Here is a 20,156-nt window from a genome sequence, read left to right as displayed (position 1 = left end):
TACCTTGAAGACATTAAGATGCATTAGATGTAGAATCGTGTAATGTAGTCATTTATAGTCACTTCTCATAGTGAAGCTGCAACTGAGTGATGATGACGTGATGTTTACTTCCTGAGGAGATTAGATCCTCTTGGAAAACACTTTGTTCTTGAGCATCCTCATAAAAATAAGCTTTAGCTCAGCTAAAGGAAAACCAGGCATGAATGACCTGTTAACTTGGCATGGTTGAACATATGGTCTCGGTAAGTCCTTGCAGCAGTCGAAGACCAAGCTGAGGCTGCTGCTCCTCCACCATTTCTATGGATGCTACATTAGGTGTGCAGGAAAGAAAGCAGATCTTCTGGCTTCAGCTGTGACAGAGTGAGAAGTAAAAATTGTGATAGGCTTGCTGAAATAAAAGGTAGATGTTAAAAGCCAGTTAAGCCAGTCTCTGTGTATTAGTGGTGCATTGTCTCTTTTGCATGGGCTTCCCCTCTGAGCTTGAGGGCTGCAGCAGCATCTGATGCATCAGTGGCTTCTCAAGCTGAAGCAGAAGGGCCTGGGTTCCTCAAACAGGTTTTAAGATCAAAATTTGGTTACAGGCCCAACCCTGATGCCTGATTTTCTGTTACCATGTGGGCTTGGGCTTTACCCAGCGCTTGTTGGACGTGGGTCCTGTGGCCACATTTGAAACCACCTTTTCCAGTTGTTGTGGGGAGGAGGAAAGGAGGCCTCCCTTTGTCTGTGCAGATTTGGCAAGGGACCCTTTCAACACTGCTTTCATGGAGTGATGGCACTGATCTGCAGTGACTGGTCACGGCTCTTCTCTGGGGGCCTGAGGAGTCAAGGGCTGCTCACCCAGCCATGATCCCCCACTATGCCTGTGAGGTCCTGAAGGCGCTTCAGCATCCTTGTCCTCCTCAGTCACCATTCTGGGTTAGTGAGGGGCATCACCAGAGAAGCCAGCATCAGCTCCTGAGATATGGAAAATCGCATTGTCTGTTAACTTCTGATTGCCCTTTCTTTCTTAGAGGGATGCTTAAACTTGCAAGAGGTTTATTGCTTGTTGGTCTCCACGTTCCACTAAAAAAAATGGTCTGACTTACTGCTACAAGGAGGTTGTCCTTATCCTCTTCCTTGCAGGAGCAGACTTTCTTAGTTAAACCCTTGATGAGGCTTGTTGCCCAGTGTTCATGTATCACAGCAATGGTGATGCAACGGTGAGGGTCTGGTAAGAGGAAGAACGTCCTTGCTTTTGAGTGGATAATAAATGTTGTTTGGTAGGGAGTATCCAAGGGTTGCTTCATTCGTGTGTTTGAAGACAGGTCTTGGGCAAGACTGGGAATGGGAAATGTCCTGACCCCTTGATTTAGTTCTTCCTATTCCCTTTTGGAAGGAGTTTGGCACAGGTGAGTGAGGATTTTGCCTGCAGAAGCGAAAAATTCAGCAAAGGAACCATGCATATTCTTCTCCTAAAGCACCTCCCTCCCACCACTCTCAGCAGGAATATGGATTAGGTTGCCCTGTCTGCCAGCCCTTTTGCCTGTTTCTGGCGGGTTACCAATGCTGTCTGATGGATGTTTTTCTCTTTCTGTCATGGCTTTACACTATTATCTTATTTTCCATGCATCATCAGCTGCCTGCCTGTGACAGAGCAGTTTTGAACATTCCTTGCTGCCTGCAGAATTTGGGGATGAAAGTTGGATGGATTGGTAACCCATTCAGCCATCCGGTTGCCTGCACATGCTTTTGTTCCAAGAGCATGTAGTGAATAAAGACATCGTGTTAAGGGGCGAGGGAGGGAAACAAAGCGTTTTAATATTTGTAGTTGCTTTCTAGGCCTTTCACAGCATCGCTTTGTCTACGTGAGCTGCATGAATTTGCATGCTGGAGCGCAGCCGCCCAGGGCCCCCGCGCCTCCACCCCGGTTGGTCGTTCTACCTTCTGTTTCCTCTTGCTTCCCTTTCATTGTTTCTGCTTCTCGTGTGCCCCCTCCCAGCTTCCCTCTTAACGTGTATTTGTGCTTTTTCTTTTTTTTCCCCTCTCACGCTTGTGATCATTTGATTTCAGCTTCCTCTGAAGCCTGCAGAGCTGTTTGGGGATGGCTCACCTACTGCTCTTGCTCCACAGCTGAGCCCGAAGGGTGCCTGGAGCATTGCAGTTGGTGAGGGTATGTGTGGGCTTGTGTGCTGGAGCTGAGGGGGAGCTGGCTGTATCTAGCCTGCTGACAGTCTTCCACTGGTCTGCAGCTTCCTCCAGCATTTTAATGTTTTTTCCTGGGTTCCCTTTTTAGCTCTGAGACCAGCTGGTTTTCCCAGTCAGATGTGCTGTCTGTATTCCCTTGTGCCCAGTTCTTCTTTCTTGTTGAAGGTGGTGTGAAGTATGGGGTAACCACAGAGCACCCACTCACCTTGTTCTTCTCCTCCTTGGCCTTAACCTCCTTTTTACAGCAAACATCCCTGGGATGGGCAGCTGGATTTTTCTTTTCCCCCCCCCCCCCGTCATTTGTCTTTAGTGTGGAAAAATATAAAGACTTGCCTGCTCTGATGGTTGGGAGATGCATGGAAAACAAGTGGGATTTTGACATGGAAAATCTCAAGTGCGAGAGGCTTGATTAGAGTAGTTGTGGTTTTTATTCAGACTCCTTGTAATTTTGTGGTTTTGCATGTTTGTTTGTAACTTTTTAATGCTTACTTAACTAAAATGTTTGGGAGAAAAGCTCCTTCATGTGAGACTTGACACCCAAGCCCTTCACCATTTAAGGCTGAAAAAGCTCTAAATATAAAGAGCCAGGTTGTAGCACTTCACTGCAAAGCTGAAAGGCAGTTAGTTATATTTTATTTTTTTCCAAAAAGGAGAGGAAAGAGAACAAGGAAAAGCGCAGTAAGGGTATCTGACCTGTCATCTCCGTGAGTGTATGACAGGAGAAGCACAAATGCCACTTGTTGTTCATGATGGACACCACTTGAAAGAGGTATTGGAGAGTCATAGTTGAGTGTTTCTGTCTGTCAGAAACCACGTAGGTGGTTACTGTGAGCATCTGAAGGCAGGGGCAGGCAGTTTGAGTACCTGCAGAGCAGGACATTCAGTGCTTTCAGCCCCTTCAGTTTCGAGGGAGGAACTACTTTAAAATGAGGTAATGAAGGTTAAGTTGTAGTTCTTGTTATCACGATTGAAAATGACAGTAAGTCATCAAAAGCAACATATATTTTGGTGTCAGTGCCATGTCTGACTGATGTGATGGGTTTTCTATTGGTCCTGCATTGTTGCATGTAGGAGATGAGAGAGATCTTTCATTAGGGGAACACCTTGTGAATGTTTCAGTTTGCTTGCAGATACTAAGGAGATTACAATGACTGTTTCAGTTTACTGTGACAGTGTTTCAGGTGTTTGAATTTTGGAGAAAGATACTGCAATATTTACTGTATCATATTTGTTATAGATACTGGGCAAATACCGAGCTGCTGCCTGGGTTTTCACTTTCAAGATTCTGCTTGGTTCTGAAAGATTGTTTTATTATTTTTTCCTTCTTCCGAGTAGTAGCGACTTGTCTTCAGTTCCTGTTCTTCAGTGCAGCTCAGGGGCTAATAAAGTTAATTGTTGTACTGGTTTCGAAAGCTGATGAAGACCTTGATCTTACATGTGCATCTGAGATACGCGGCACTGCAGTATGTCATTAACGGAGGTGCATCCATCAGCTATGCACAAATTAAATGTACACAGTCACCTACTTCAAAGCAGGGTTTGTCTGAAGGCACACAATTTGTGTGTAAGCCTGAGACAAACTTGGGGTGGGAATTGTGTTCCTCTTTGGGCTGTTAAAAGGCTCCTCCAGATTTCCAGCTGAGCTTCTGGGTGGTGCTGATAGGACCTGGGGCTGGTTGGCCACGCAGATTATGCAGAAGCTGTCAGCCCAGGCACTTGTGACTTGTGTGACACAAGAGGGGCGCTTGCAGGGGCTTTCTAGCACAAGATAAGCACCTGCCCATATTCAGGATGGGGTTTGGAGGAAGGGGATTTTTTTCCTATCATAGATAGACTGCTGAGACCTACATTTTATCTTCAGGAGGTGGTCCCTTCCTCCTATCCCCCTGTAGTCTGAGAAAGCTTGCTTTTTTTTCTGTGTTGTTTTTTTTTTTAATCCTCAGTGTAAGCATACATATAGCCTGTGGCATGTAGAGGAGTGAAGATAGAAAGCTGGACATGGCTCTCTGTGCTCAGAGTCGAGGGTGATTTAAAAAATTTTTTTCTTCTTGCACAATTGAGATTTTGTTCCATGGCTACACTGTAGATTAGGAAGGTTTACCTCATTGTTGCTTGGGAAAAAGCAAAGAGGAGAAATGGTAAGGTGGCTAGTGTTAAGAGTGAGCCCTGTGGAATGACACAGATCCAGGTTTCTGATGCCTGGCGTATTGTAAGCCATTTAAAGGAGGAGTAAAGCCTTTTAAAATGAGGATAGCTTGCCAGCCCGCTGTGGCAGAGAAGCTGTTTCTGGAAGAGGTGGGTGAGGAGTCCTCTAGTTCTGCTTGGTATTGTACTGAGGTCCTAGAAGTACAAAAGGATCTTGGAGAAGCTGGAGAACATGCTGGGTTTGTATTGTGCCATACTGGTAGAGTCTAATAGCAAGGCTTAGCAAGGTCTTCAGATGAGATGGCCAGGTCTTCATGAGGGCCAGGTGCTAGGACCTCTAGATAGGTGTGTGCTGAAGTGTTGTGATGTGCTGCAGCTCCTGGACAATTAATGTGGTGTCTCCAACCTCTGAGCAGGCGTACAGAGAGATTGTCAAGTCCTCAAATTAACTTGTACTTCCCTGTCAGTCTTGTTCCAGATTTGGTTATGGTATGGTAGAGGCTGTGCTGCTTCTCTTCTGTGAGCTGCTTGTGACAAAAGATGGAAGTGCAGATGCATTTGGTAGCCTTTGGCAAGATCTGTGTTAATATTAGCCATAAGGTAATTTTTTTAGCCACGGTAATGTTAATTTTAATATTAATATTAACCATATTTACTGCCTTAGCGTGGTTGTAATTTTTCTCCCCCTCATGCAGTTCAGTCTTCAGAAATCCTGCTGGCTGTCCTGTTCAGTAGACAGGGAGGGCTGCCTGATCTGCTTTCTGAAGATTGTAGAAAGATGTTTACTGTTTACAGGTTATTTTTTTTTCCATTATGTAGTGAAAATAGGAGGTGGAGTCAAAGCTGGTGGCTTGGGGCCTGTTCCTTGAAATGCTTTGGTGGGAAACGTGTAGGAAGGGTGGTGGAAAGTACACTCTTTTAATTTTAAAAGGGTTTTTTTTTTCCCCTACCTTTCAATTGCTGAGGTCTGTAGCTTGTATCTTGTGGAACCATCACCTGAAGAAGCTGGGAAAACTCACCAGCTGCTCCTGGCGGGATGACTGTGACCTCTTCCTGAAAAATGTTAATCTCCCTTAAAGTTATCCCTGGTTTCATCAGCAGGGGTTCAGTGGCTGTAACACACTTCGAGTTGTACCTAAAGCTTTCCTGGAGATCTTGGCCAGTTCAGAGCAGCTACCTCCTTGTTTTAAATGGATTTCCTGCAGGGAGCTCATTGAACCAACACTTGAGTTCATTTCTGTAGACAGCTCAAAGTGGTTCATAGTAAACTGCAAGCTGGCACAGTTCAGCTGCATGTCTTGAAAATTACCTGAGTCCAGCAACTGAGCTAAGATGATGTGTTCAAAGCTTGTGCTCTCTTATGATTTCTGTATGTGCTGCTTATCAGTTGCTACTAATCAGTGATAAGATCTAGCTTTGGGAGCTGTGCCCGTTGGAATGTGGTACTTTGCCTTTGCTTTTGGCATTAACAGGTGATCTGCATTTCAAGGCATTCTGCATCCTATTTCCTCAGGTACTGGCTAATGAAATTTACTGCTGGCGACAGATAATTAGAAAGTGGAGGAACTAGGCTTCCTGTAGTTTGAGGACACTTGTTGGTTTTAGATTGAAAATCTGTATGTGAGGAGATTTTGTATAGATGCATTTGCATAAATGGAAAATGAGTCTGTTCAGTCAGCATTTGGGAAAAAACCAGCAGAACAGCCATGTTAGGGCACCTTTTATCTTGGCAAAATGAGCTGAAACTTCAAATGGTCCAGCGACCACCCTACTTGAATCATAAAAGAATCGCTGTAGGAATTTTACGTTCTGAATTTGTTTTGCAAGCAAGTCATATGAGAATCCATTCTCTGAAGGAGTTAAAAATGATAACGTAGCATGTCACAATTCTAAGATTCTTACATAGTATTTTCTCTGTTTGTCAGGCTGATTCGGAGGAGGATGTGGAAGAGCATCCGCAAGAGCAAAGGTAAGCAAAACTCAAGTGAAAACAAGAGTATTGAAACTCATTTTGATTTTGGCTTTAGGAATTACCAAAGTGTAATTGGGCAGACTACTAAAAATTACTTTTTCTCCTGCATGTTAAGTAGATTTTTTTTTCTTGTGACCTTTGATTTTCTCAACCTAATGTTAATATTGATTTGTTAGCAAAACCAAAAAATAGTGCTCAGTGTATGCAAGACTGAAATACCCTTTTTCCTCTTTTTCTTAATTCTGTCTCTAAGATGAATTTGCTTCTCATTGCTCTCATTTTTCACTTAAAAAAATGTGTTTAATTCTGCTTTATTGTATATTTTGTAATTGATTTCTTTAAAGCAGGGGACAGTTTTCCATTACAAAATTTGCAAATGTGTATAGTCTTGGAGTGTTAATTTGTACCGAGGCGGGTAAAGAGGTAAAGGAGATTTAAAGCCAAAGGCTTACTGATGTGTTGCTGTGGAACAATAAATATCCTGCCTTATGTCTTGAAATCGGATAAATAATAAAGCTCTTAAGAACTGTAGCCTCAACTCTGCTGTTTCTGTTACTGTCAGGCCTTCTCTATTTTGAAGGGTTTGGTAAATAGCATCACAGATTAGTTTTTAAATACACATTTTGTTGCCACTGAGCGTCCAGGTTAAAATGCTTGGACATCTACCAGTGAAACACTTCCTTCCTTTGGTATGTGTTAATGTGGGTACAGCTTTCAGTGCCATGCCAGCCAGAAAGATCACAAGACTTAAAATAAACACACGTAACAGCACTGTTCTCTGATGACTGCAGTTAACCAGAAATGCTTTTCTCATTTATCTCCAGTCTTTGCCCTTAGCTTAGGTTTGAGAGCAAATAGATCTGATAAAACACAAGTTTGCTGAGAGCTGGCAGAAGGAGTAAACCTGGGGGGTGGGAACGGGCTGGTTATGATGGGTCTGTCCTGCATTGCAGTGCTTCTTTGCGTGGCTTTTCCCCTTTTTGCCCCATTGAGAGCCTTATCATCTGAACCCTGCATCACATTAAGGCTCCTGTGCCTCATCTCCTTGGGAATTACAAAGATGGTATAGAAACAGGATGTGAGAATTACTGTGGTCTCTGACAGCTGGTGCTGATTACTTGTGCTTGCCTATGTCCCCCAGTTCCCACCTGCATAGGATTTTTTTCTGCCTCCTCTCGTGAAAAGAGTGGTAAACTATTGAAAGCTGGCATTTCCCTGCACAAATACAGAACTTTCTAATTTTTTCAGCTGGAAACTGCTATGATTTTGACATAAATTTTTCACTCTGTACCTTTCTTTATTACCTGCATGCTTGCTTTATTGAGAGGAAGTCAGAAGGCAACAGTCTCTAAAGTTGTGCTTAAGGTGGTTTCTGAGATTTTTGTTAGTAGGCAGAGAGATGTAGTTTAGGTGGGAAAAAAAAAAATCTCCATTTGCCTATTTTTCTCTGGAGGTGGATGGAGTAACTGGCTACTATGGCAATGATAAAAATATTGTTGAAAGACAATTAGTTCTTGAGAGTTAGATAGGAAAAAGTGGTTTAATTGGTTTTTTTTTTTTTGGTCATTCAGGTGCTTAAAGATTTTTCCAGTAATTATTCATTTTCAATAATGAACTTTCTTTCTGAAGGTAACGTTTATAAGGTTCACTTGCATGGATGGAAACATCCTTCTGTTGTCATACTGAAATGCTTCAGGAAACTTGCCTAAACAGACACTGGCTTGGGTGCATCTTTTTAACTGCTTTGGTTTGCTGCTGTATGTAAACACCGACCTGAGTGTGCTCTGTATACTGAAGGAATGTTAGAGTGCAGACTTTATGAAGAAGACCCAATAAAGGTATGTTAGAAGGAGTAGAATTTATTAGTTTATTTCCAGATTAGTTTTTATTCCCTTGGCTTATATTACTGCATGGTGAAATCATGGGGATTTCCTTTTCCTGTAGCAGCAAAACCTGAAGCTTGCAGCATCTTCATCTCATTGTCTGACAGCATGCCATGGGGAAATCAGCTGAAGCTACTGTAATTTGATGTGAAGTCCCTGGAAGCAAAGCACCTTAAAGTAAGGATATGAGCAGAAATTAAAGGCGATAGAACAATCAGAAATTTCCCCAGAGCTGAAGGAAGTATGAAGAGTTCATAATCTTGAGGCATAAAAGAGAAAGTCTCTTCCCAAAGCATTGTTTTATTCAGTTTTTAATTCTAGGTTAGTGGGCTCTCTTGGGAGCTTGCTAACCTACTTTAAGAAAAAAAACCAAAACCAGTAAGGTATGAACAGTCTTTTAAGTGACTTCCTGTGCATGGGCATCACAAGATCTTCCTTTTGGGGTGGGCTTCTTGGTTTGCTCTTGTCCTTGTGGCAAGTGCACAGGGAAGACAGATATAGTCTCATTATTTCTGCCTTAGGTTTAGCTTTAACAAATAGAGAAATTTGCATGAAGGTAAAAGACGTTATCAAAATATCAACTTCTGTGAAGAGCTATTTGGGAGGTGAATGAGAAACTATTGATTTGGAGGTCCGTGGGTTTGCAGCTCCCTGAGTGAGAAAAAGATCATTATTAACTCCTTAATTTCCAGCCTATGACTCCTGCCTTTCTGATTGCTTGGAAGCTACCACATGTTGCTTTCTAGTGTTTTGTGTCACTCTGGATCAGACTTTGAAATAAGAAATGCAGCACAGTAGATACTTGAGTTGCTGGATATACGTATTGTTTCAGGCCACAGACTTTGACAGAACTAAAACCACGTGTATTTAGACTAGCCTATTAAAAAGCTTCAAGTTTCATAAAAAACTTTTTGTTACATTTGAAAGTCAGCAGTAAAGAGATGCCTTCCAGAACAGCTTTGTCAATGATGGGTGTTGACAAGAAGAGGTTTTTGTTGTTGTGCTTGTAATTTTGTTGTTTTGGGGTTTTTTTTCCCCTTCATCCCGGTGATTTTGCTTGCCACAACTGGCAGTAGCAAATTTTGATGATTTGGATGCTTCCTAAAGCACCATAATGAGTCAAATGAAGTCTGACACAAATGAAGGGACTCTACTGTTAGGTGATGTGCACAAATGATTCTATCAAAATTTTTAACTTTCTTCTTCAAGGAAGTAGTCACTGGACTAAAAAAAAAATAATTTCACATATATGACATAGTTAATATTTGGGTTTTGAGGACTTCTGGAGAAAGGCCTTTGAGGATTCAGTTTCCCAGCTGACACATTAAACAACATTTGCATCAGAATATAAACTGATGTGCTCAAGGTGGGGAGCACATATTCTTTGATGCGCAGTAGTTGTCTATGAGAAAGGAAAACCATAGAATACTAGGAGTATGGTATGTAATTAGCTAGTAAGAGAACATTTTCCAGCCTTTGCCTGTGACAGGGCATATTTTGCTTTGAGAAGATAGCTATCTACTCCTAGGAAAATTATGAGTGTGATGCAGTTAGCTCAGTCAAGCATTTCTGTCGAGCTTTTGCCTTTGATCACCGGAGAGCGTTTGACCCTCTGGACTGGAGCTGCTTGGGGCAGTAGATGGTATCGGCTCCCAGTGGGTTCCTGCTGGGGTGTCAGTGCAGCCTGGGAGTGACAGCTGGTGCCTGGCACTTCGACCTCTTCTGATTGCCTGATGGAATTACTCCTAATCCTGTCTTTTTTGCTGTGTCTGTGAAATAGTGCTCCAGACGTGGAAGAGAAATTGAAGGTAAAGGTAGCGGAGGGAGTAGCTTACTGGTTGCCTGAGAGACAGCAAAGCAGTTAAGGTGCACAGACTGCAAAATTACTAGGGGTTTAGTGCGTACTTACAAGATGTAGTTGGATACTTAAGAGATGTAGTTATAATGCTTGCTTCAGGAAAAATCCGGAGTGGCAGGGGGAGAATGAACCTGCTTCGTGTTGTGAGGTCATACCTTGCATTTCCTCCCTGGCCACAACTTCATCTCCAGTCAAGAGGCACAAATGAGGTCTGGCACCATGGATGGACTATTAAGACACTTCAGAACTGACTCATCCTTCCAAAAAGCCTGTGGTCTTAGTGCCGTGATTTTTGACAGTCCAATTCTTGGAAAGTAATGGCATGGGACTGGTGGTATGCCTGTGTACTAGATAACTAGCTTGGGTGGTGGCTAAACCAGGAAAAGAAAGATTGAAAAATATGTTAGGATCAATCAGATTTTCTTTTTCCTTCTGCTTTTTCTTACTGAGAAAAAGAAAAATTGATTTCGTGCAAGAAGAAATGTCTGAATATTAAAAAAAACATGGCTTTATGTTGTGTTTATTTTTAAAACATCTTTTATTAAAATCAAGCTGAGTATTCATTGACAAAGTGTTTCAAAATGAAAAGCTGAAAAGTAGTTTTGTGAGTGTCAGTGAGTGCTTGAACTGTCTGAAAGGAACCATCTTAAAACAATATTTTCAACCTAAGCTTTTATGGAGTACTATTGATCATTTAGGTTGTCATTAAGCTTATTCCCAAAAGCATTTTAAAAATTACATGAGGACTTTTCCAAGGATATATGCTTGATCCTAACTTGTAATAGTGAAAGCTGTTTTTATTAAGTTTTTAATAGTTTTTAATTTTTTTGTTTTACAAAAAAAGCAGAAATCCATGTGTGTATTAAAAAAGAAAACAAAAAGCTGCTTTTCTTGGGAAAAAGCTTTTAAATCCCTACATTTCTACAGTATGCACAGAATATGTGTTTTCAGTGGTTTGTACCAAAAGCTTCTTCAGTATTGGTTACCTTATGTTTTTAGTTGATACGTCATGGCTGTTGTGTCCCAGTTGAAATTTCACTAGATCACCAAGGGACTATTAATTTTAATTTTTCCTGGATGCCTAAAGAAATTAAATTTACTTTACATAATCTTAGAAGTAAGTGAGTGGAAACGAGTTGCACATACCTACCTGTTATGCTTGGGTGAAAAATCCCTAAAGAAACACCTGTAGGGAACGCAGAGGATGACGTGAAATTAGACTAAAAAAAGCTTGCTGAAGAGAACTGCAAAGAGGTCAGCGAAGTTGGAGGTTCTCTTGTAGATGAAGAAAGCGATTGTTTTGGAAGGAGCTATCAGTGTCACTCTTCCTCTCCTTTCTTACACTTCTGCCAGGCACAGGCAGAGTGCCAGGCTGAACTCCTGCTGCTTTAATTGTTTATCTCTGTTTTATATGTGGCAGTTGATTCACTGATGAACTTTGCCTTGCTGAACTTCGTATTAAATGTTGTTAGGGACAACTGTGCCCTTGTGTGCCCTTGTGTGCCCTTCTTCCAAAATACTGATCCTTTTACAAAATTATGTTGCTTGCCTGCTGGTACAGGGGGTAAAAAACGTTTTGTTTTTTTCCCTGAGACATTGCATGGCAGTGCTGTGTGCTAACAAAGGTTTCAGCTATTGTTTATTTATTTCTAAGTTACTTTCAGACATTTAATAAATGAGAACAGTGGCCTAGGCCAGCTGTGCTGTGTTTCACACCAAACTGAGGATCTGATGCTGTGGCTTTCTGTGATCAGGAGTTAATGGCAAATGAGACAGTCCTGCAGTGTTTTGCAAAGAACTGTCAAACTTCTGTCCTCAGCATAGGTCCTACGTGACCTTGACTGAAATATTTTAAAGGTGATGCATGGCCACATTTAGTAACTGTTGGATTTCCCATCATCACAATCTTGTCTGTTTGTATTGAACAAACCCTGCTGGAATCTATTTTCCTCACTGTTGTGAGCCCTCTGGGACTGAAAGATGCTCATGATTGGACCAGAGACTCTTTGATCTGTGGACTCATATGCTGCCTAAAATGGACTTTCCCATCTAAGGATGACAATTTGACTTTGAGAAATTAAGACAATCTTGGTGTGGTAGTTGCAGATTGGTGCCTTTGCTTTCATATGGCTCGTGGTGCCTTGAAAAGCCACACAGGCTTCTATGGAAAGACCAGTTCCTATACTGGTAAAAATAGCAGGCGGTGACTGTCTCCTCCCAGCTGGGGCTGTGAGGTCATTGTTTGCACCGGGATTAGTGTATGTGAATTGTGTTTGTGGATATGTGCTACAGGAAAAAACTTTCTCACATGTAGTGACTAGTTTTAAATAGACAAGTAAACTCTGCTTCACATTTTGGTGTCCTGTATCTATCTTTCTTTTCTTCTGTTAATAATTTCTTCACTCTGTTCTCTCTATCCTCTGCAGATCTCTTGTGTACTTTTTTATGGCATCTCTACTTTATTTTTTAAGTTCTGTCCAGGCCATGCCTGGTACAGTTGTAATTTCTGTACTGCAAGAGGAAGAGGCTCTCTTGCCTTCTCTGTTGTCTGGTGCTGTCCCCTGACTTGTGCAGCCCTACCAGTTCTCTGGATTAGAATCACCTCTTTTTTTTTTTTTTTTTTTCCCCAGGTTAACATTTACCTGTGATCTCTCTCTGATTAGTTTCCTCTTTGGCAACTGTGGGAGCATCAGCTGAAAATGTGCATGGAAGTGCTCCCTTGGTATCTACATCCCACTGTGTGGGATGGATACTGGACCAGACACCAGAGCCCTGTGTCACCTGCAGGATGTCATCTCTGTTCTGCTTGTCCCAAATTGCTCCCAGGGAGGCCCAGCCTTGTCCGGACCTCATGGCATCTTTTTGCTCTTTCCTCAGTGTCTCAGTCCCCTCTCTTCCTGTCCCTGCCTTTTTACCTGCTTTTGGAGAGGTGGTTGCCTGGTGATACTTGTGCCAGGGCTGACTCTGCCCCCTTATCTACTGCAGTGCAGGAGGAGCTATGGAGGAGCCCAGCCAAATCTGCTGCTCTGCTCACTGTTGGTGAGATAGAAGAGCAAGTTAGCCCTCAAAAGTGTGGGGCTGAGAGGAAGAGCATCTTGTACGTTAGGAGTAATGCTTTTGTCAGTGGCTGTTGGGTAGAAGAAGCGTAAGGCATTTACACTGGTGTGATGGATAGCTGTGGAAGCAGTTGGTGGGGTTTGGGTGGATGGTATGGCAAATCACACAGCCTGCCACTGTGTGGAAAATTGAAAGCCAGTGCACACACACATACATCATTTGTTGTGCATGATTTTATGTTTTCGGGGCTCTTGGTAAATTCCCCATAGGCTGTGCTTTGGGACAGAGCCCACCCAGAATGCGTGGCCTTGAGAGTCAGGACAATCCTGATCTGAGCAGGTGGGATGGGGCATATGGTGTCTTCCCATTCTGTGTTTGTTTCAGTCCTGGTTAAAGAGCTGTGCAGGAGCAGAGACAGATCTGGTGGCACAGCCTCTTGGTATAGTCATGCAGCAAACACATGGGGAAGGTGAGCTCTTAATGCCAGGCAGTCGCATGCTGTGAGGGCTGTGCAAGTCTGCTCTGGAACATGGCATTTTTCTTGTTAAACTTAACCTGCATTGTGTTTGAGACACATTTGTATGCTTAGAGAAGAGGGAAAAAAAAAAAAGGAAAGTAAAACAAAAGTAAACAGCTGCTGTGGCATGTTTGTCCATGTCCATTTGTAAACTTAGTGTACCCTTAGCCTGTACTTGCTGCTTCTGTAATATAAGTAGTTCAGAATAGGAACTTTCTTCTTATACTTTTTCATTTTAATACATTAATAATGGATTTCAGATGTCTGTTAATCTCCTTCTGATTTGTGGGCAGTGGGCCACAAAAGATTTAGCTTTATGTCTATACATTTATTATTAATAAATTATTTTTACCACCATAATAGCTGTTTCTTGGTTGCCCTTAAGAGAATGTAATTTGCAGTAATTTTAATTTTACCATTATGCAGTTGAAGGGTAGACATCCAGTGTCAGCAGTCGGAAAATTGACACCCTGTAAGAATTTAACTTCATAGTTTTTCCGGTGTTGCAGATTGACGAATTGTGACAAAATAGAAAAAAAACCAAAACAACAGTTTACTCACTTCTAGGAATTTGTGTGGAGTCCACTTCTGAATGATCAACCCCAGCACTCTGGTTTGATTATTATAAGCACAGCATAAAATTTACCTGAAAGCTATCCAATGCAGAATAATAGTGATAGGCAATGCAGTTACCTGCCTCTTATCTTTCTAGAGACTCAAAGGTAACACAAATGTAGCTTTTAATGCCTTTTGTATTTTTATTTGACCAGGAAATGTGCTCTGAGAGAGCTGTGCTTATGCCCTTGCAGTGGCTCTGAGTGCATGACTTGTGGGCAAGTAGGTGAAGGAGCCTTTTCAGTAGTTTTGATGTTTACCATAGTAACACAAGTAAAAACATGGACAGGGAAACAAAGCAAATAGCTCATCAGTACCACTTCAATATTGGTTATAAATTCAAACCTGAGTTTTAAAAAATATCTTAGTTACATTGTCTTAAATACCATTCTGTATCCACTGTCTTTGGTAGCTGCTTTGGGAAGAGATTTTTTCTTTTTGGTGATTATTGCAAAATGAGCAACTCCCATCTTCATCAAGACAAAATGGTCCTGTCCATTTCAGGGAGGGGAACAGTATACATCAAATATTATACTTGCACTTGAGGACAGTGTGTATTAGCTCTTTTGCAGAGTTCTGAATTCTCACTGTAAATATTTGCTTTATATGTGTAGAAGAGTTTGCTTTCATCAAATGAGCTACTCACCTGGGAGAAACACATGGGCAGTATGAATAATTTAGGTGTCTGCTAGTCTTCTCAGGGGTCCACCATTCTGTGTTATGTCCAGGCTGCCAACTGAGATAAGGAAGATAGAGGGCAAAGCTGGTGGTGTTGATAGTCACCTTATCTTCCTCTCCACCACCTGGCCCCAAAGTGGTGTACAAATAAAGCTGAGGGTTTTTTGTATGTGTGCATGTTTGTGTCTTAATAACTTTTAGAAATAGCAGTGGAAATATAATTAGATGAGGATAACTCAGGATATTTTGTGTGTATGAAACAGACCTTGCTTTCTGTAGAACAACTGGACTTTATATAAATTTTAAACACAGAAATTTCTCAGTCAAAAGCAATCACTGTGAAGAAACTTTTTTTCTCAGAATTATGAGGAAAAGAAGTGAGAAGGAAAAATATCTTCCAAGAGGAGGGTGAGAAGTAGCCCTCTCTTCTTGTTTTTGCTGAAGTTCTCCTGTTCTGATGAGACGCTGCTTCAGACTATGTCTGTTTCAAGATATTGTTGCGGTACCCAGTGAGCTGTAGTTAGTGGTTTACCATCTCACCCACCTGCATACCAGAACATTCTTGATGGTGAAATCAAGGAAATTGAAGTGCAAAATAATGCTTTTAGTTACTGCCTGATAAAAGCCAGCTTCTACTTCAAAACTTTGTGAAGACATGTGAAGAAGCTGTAAGGACTCGGAAGTAAAAATGAGAAAGTTAGGATGGTGTATCATGTTCAGTGCTGTTGAAAGCATGGTTCTTGCTGGCTCTGGTTTATGGTTTTGTTGTGTTTCAGATAGAAATTGGATTTTATGAGAGAGAAAAAGTTCTGTTAAAATGTTTGCTTGCAATAGCATGCTCCATAAGGAGACATGAGAAATGGAGAAAACAATATATTTAAAAGCCTAAAACTTCTTTCAGCCAATGTGATGGTGCCAGATGCAGTCATGTAACTGAGCTTGCATTATGGAAGAACTCAGTTCCTTTGTAGTACTAAGATTTGAAACTGGTCTGGCCTTCGGAGACACTTGTATCAATAGGATGATAATTTGACATACATCAAAATTCTTTGTAAGACTTTCAGAAACCTGAATTTTATATATATATATACACACATCTATATGTGTATATATATATATGAAAGAAGAAACTGACCTTAAGCCAAAATCATTCTGACATAGATATTTGCTGACTCTTTTGCATATATAAATCATTGCATATTGCTTTTCAGTTTTTAAAACTGCAATTCCTTATTTTAATGTTTTCTCTGGGTCCTGGTTATTTTCTTTGAGAGACTGAAGCATAATTCCGTTGTTATATATCTCTCCACCTCTCAAAAAAAAAAGTTAACTTCAAATTAAATAGGCAGTCTCAGCTTTACAAAGTAGATAGAGGTAAAGAAACAGTTTTTAATCTGTTTATCTTGTTTTCTGCTGCTGTCTGCCTTGTTGGTAGCACATTTCTGTTTATCTCCTGAGGGAAATTTCCCAGCTTTTTTTAATTGTGTGAATGCTGATACCTGATCTAATGGAAAGTTAATAATCTCTCTGTTTACTGTTCTTTGTTGTACTTTGTGACCTGTGAATGCTGCCATGTTCTTACAGCCCTGTTTTCCCTCCTGAATTACTGGAGGGCTTCTCCTATTCACGTGTGGTGGGTATATGCTTGAAAAGCTTTTGTGGATCCCAGGAGAGGATCCAAAAAGAAATTGTCATACAGACTCTCAGATTTCTAGAAGCTCTAGGGCTTGGCTTTGAGACACTGCAAGGGCTGTTATTGCCTCCTGCACACTTCTTTCAGAATTGACAGTATGATGTGTTTAGTACCGGAGAGAGAAAAAACAGATGGATGCTTATTTTTATATTATTTGTGAGGAGGATCCTTTGTAGGGTTTCCAAGGTCTTGAAGTTCCTGTGTATTGTGCTGCCTTTTAACTTCATGGCTGTAGTGCACTTGGATGAGAGGTGCAGTTTCCACAAGCAGTTGAAAACGCACGTGTGCCGGGTTTTTTAGGCTCTCGGACTTCCTCACTGCTTCTATCGGAGTGCCAAAGTGCACGGTGTTCTCAAGGCTTTTCTGGGTAAGAATATGTAAAAGCTGTCAATTACTCCTCTGTTACAGGCTGGCTGTTTCGTAAGCAGGTGTGGTCTATGGGGACATTCCCCCATTTAAAACCCATCATCTTCACATACACTGTAGTGTTAGCTGTTGTTATTGCCCAACAGAGCTGAATCCTCTGTAGGATAACAGCAGAAGTAGTTGAATTCTACTGAATTATCTGACAATACAGTAGTTTTATTTTCTTGGAGGATAAATTGCAGTGGGTTCTTTAATAAAAAGGTTGGTTACATTTGGTAAAAAAATAAAAAGTAATGTTAAAGTTTAAAGTAATTACACTCTTGACTGCTGCTAGTGAGACTGCTTAGAGTATGAAGATGTACATTGCATGAAATTTGAGAGTTGTAGATACTAGATGTCATTCTGAAAGATTTGATTGCCTTTGCAGTAGTTAATGCAGAAGTTACTGTGTAAAGTTGTTTGCTCTCTACTTGAAAAGTAGGGGCAGTCTATGAAGAATTATTAGAAGTGTTCAAAACTGAAATATAAAAGGGTTTGTCTCTTCACCTTTGAATTCTGACAAAGTTATTGGCAAGTGACTATCATCATGCACAGAGCTGGACACTCCCAGTGTTGGTGCAGTCTGGGCATCAGGCACCAGATCCTAGCTGAAGTAATGCCATAGCAGGTCGGCTCCTGCACCACACGGTAGCTGCAAATCCTGAACATTTTGGAGTAGCAATGCTGTCACTATAAATGAGTGCTGCCCAGTGCAATGGTTACACTGGTGCCTTGATATTAAATGTCTGGGTGGAGGAGCAGTGAGGTTTTGCTGTAGGATGTGGCAGGAGGAGAGGTGGTTTTCTTTCCCCTCATAAAGTGCCCACTGTCTGGCTGGGTGCTCAGCAGTGTTTGTCTCACAACAAACTACACTGCAAGGTTGCGCTGAGTGCTGTTTGTTCCCCTTTTCATCCCCTCTGGGCTCATTGAACCCTTGTCCCAGCCAGACCCTGAGTGGCTGTGCATCTGAGGAGAGAGCAAGGTAGTGGCTAAGTGGAGAAACCAGTAATGTTACTGAGGCTATAAAGACTATTTTGCAGTATTGTAAGTAACCCGTATGCTTACAATGCCGTCATGGCATTTGTGTATTGCCCATCGCTTGCCTGAAATCAGGTGAATGTGGAGGGTATGGCAGTGTTCATATTGCACTGGTCATGATAAAAAATGTGTTTCAGAGCAACAGAAGAGCTGTAACTACAGCAGCCAGGCAAGGTTCACCTGCACCAATGACCTGGAGGGGGCCCATGGTGATAGGCAGGATCCATTCCCACTGCTAGTATCTGGTCTCTTCTATGGGGCCAACTGGGTGGTGGAAGAGGAGCAATTTCAGGACAGTGCTTTAGATGCTGGAAGGAAGACTGGTCATCTTTTGCTCCTTGTGCAGTGAGAAAGAGATTTCATCAGAGAATGGTCAAGGAGTTTAATTTGGTTGCTTTGAATTGCCCTCCCGAGCAGCCTGTTTTTCCTAGTCCTTCACAGGAAGGGGGAATGATAGGTTTCTAATTTCAGAGTCCAGGGTGAGGGAGTGCTCATGTCCCCCCAAGCTCTCCTGCCTCGGCTGCTTCCTGTGGTGTGTGCACCTTCCCCTTGCTGCAGGAGGCAAGGTGACAGGTGAACCTGTGGCAGCCTTTTCAAATCCCCAGCATTTCTGATCTACCTGGCCTACCCTTGCCCTCTTTGTTCAGGTTTTCATGTAAGTTCAGAGACTTGAGACACCCAGCCTCAGTTTGTATTATTCTGGGACAAAAGCTGTGGCTGCATCTTTGATACCTCAGGACTTTCTGCTGCAAAAGCAAAAGGTACTCTGCAACCACCAGACCTTTCTCCAGGAGCTGCTGCTTAACAGATTGTGTCTGCTTTGGTGCACAGGGCTCTTTTCTTTATTCTCATGCTTCTTGCTACAGCTCAAAGCAGCATGTTGGATAAGGCAAAACGCAGCTGAAACGGGACGCTGCCATGCACGCACGGTTGCCTGGCTGGTGGGAGAGAGGCTGTGCAGCCGGTGAGTTGCACATCATGCTGGTGAGACATCTTGCCTAATGTGGTGCAGGAAACTGCTCGGATGCGATGCTGAACCTGTCTGGGCTAGAATTTGTCAGCAGGGGAAGGATGGGGTGTAATTGCAAGAGAGGTGAGGGTTGTCAAAGTGTATGGTAACAAGTGAAAAAATTAAAGGTTGTGAAGAGATTAAAAAAAGGCAAAAAAAGAGGATCCCTAATAAAACTACAAAGTGAACAAAGGTACTGGCAGCTAGGGAGCAAATGAGAGCTTGCTCCTTTCAAGTGGTTGGCCAAACTGATAAGGGACAACAGCAGATTTCAGTCTAACCATGAAGGATACACAATAGCAAAAGGGAAGTGCAATGAGAGAAAGGAGGGAGTGACTGATTCATAACTGCTTGTGCCTTGGGTAACCACCACCTCCGTTCACGTCAAATGGTTTTAAGGGTCCATGCAAAACAGAATCAAGAGAATCAAGTCTCCCCACTGTGGCTGTCAGACATGTGCTGCACACTCATTTGGTGTCAGCTATTATGCAGGGTACTGAGCAGTCAGCAAGTCAGAGCTCACTAGTGACATTGTAGGTCACTTCTTAGATTTTGCCTACGTAATATATGTGGATTGCAGTTGTGGGTTGGCATTTTAAAATTAAGGTGTCCGCACATCAATAAACATACAAACAGTAAAGACTTGAACACAGAGATGATGAATATGCTAACCATATAGAAGCATAAATTGTGTAATTCATGTTTTAACTTCTTTTTAATAAGACTGGAAGAATAAGAAGCACTGTGCTGCCCTTGGGAAGAATGTAATATTGTAGAATAAGTTTTGCAGTCCCTTACTCTTTTGTGGATTTAACATGTCTGCTTAGTTTTTGTGCCTGCCTGCTGGTGCTGTGTGCCATGTGCGTCTCTGCTTTGTGTCTAAATCTTGATTCCTGGCAACTGGAGAAGGGTAGGGAGTTGAAGGGCCTGTACTTGACCGACTCCTTGACCCGTGCTTTACGTGCTTTGTTGCTATTAACTGCCTTTCTTCAATAGCTATTGTCTGATTTCTGTCTTGGTGTGTTCTGTCTTTTATTTGAGGTCTTTGCTGCAAGCCTGCTGCCTACAACTCGCGAGGTGCCTGCTGCCTGCTTAGGTATTT

The 20,156-nt window shown here is 42.0% G+C and overlaps 1 protein-coding gene across 5 annotated transcripts in view; it reads left to right on the top strand.

The window, feature by feature from the left end:
* The window catches only part of TMEM131L (transmembrane 131 like), a 77,065-nt gene that overhangs the window by 1,557 nt on the left and 55,352 nt on the right, over nucleotides 1-20,156 (top strand). For all 5 annotated transcript variants that reach the window (XM_051790519.1, XM_051790520.1, XM_051790518.1 and 2 more), the window contains exon 3: nucleotides 6,255-6,298. In XM_051790519.1, coding sequence (XP_051646479.1) covers nucleotides 6,255-6,298 — 44 coding nt within the window. The remainder of the gene's footprint in view (nucleotides 1-6,254; nucleotides 6,299-20,156) is intronic.

This window comes from Manacus candei, unplaced genomic scaffold (assembly GCF_025592945.1).
Source record: "Manacus candei isolate 608988 ecotype Guabito, Panama unplaced genomic scaffold, ASM2559294v1 h1tg000028l, whole genome shotgun sequence".
Classification (NCBI taxonomy): Eukaryota; Metazoa; Chordata; class Aves; order Passeriformes; family Pipridae; genus Manacus; species Manacus candei.
Note: the sequence above shows the minus strand (reverse complement) of the source record. Positions and strands in the feature narration are given on the sequence as shown.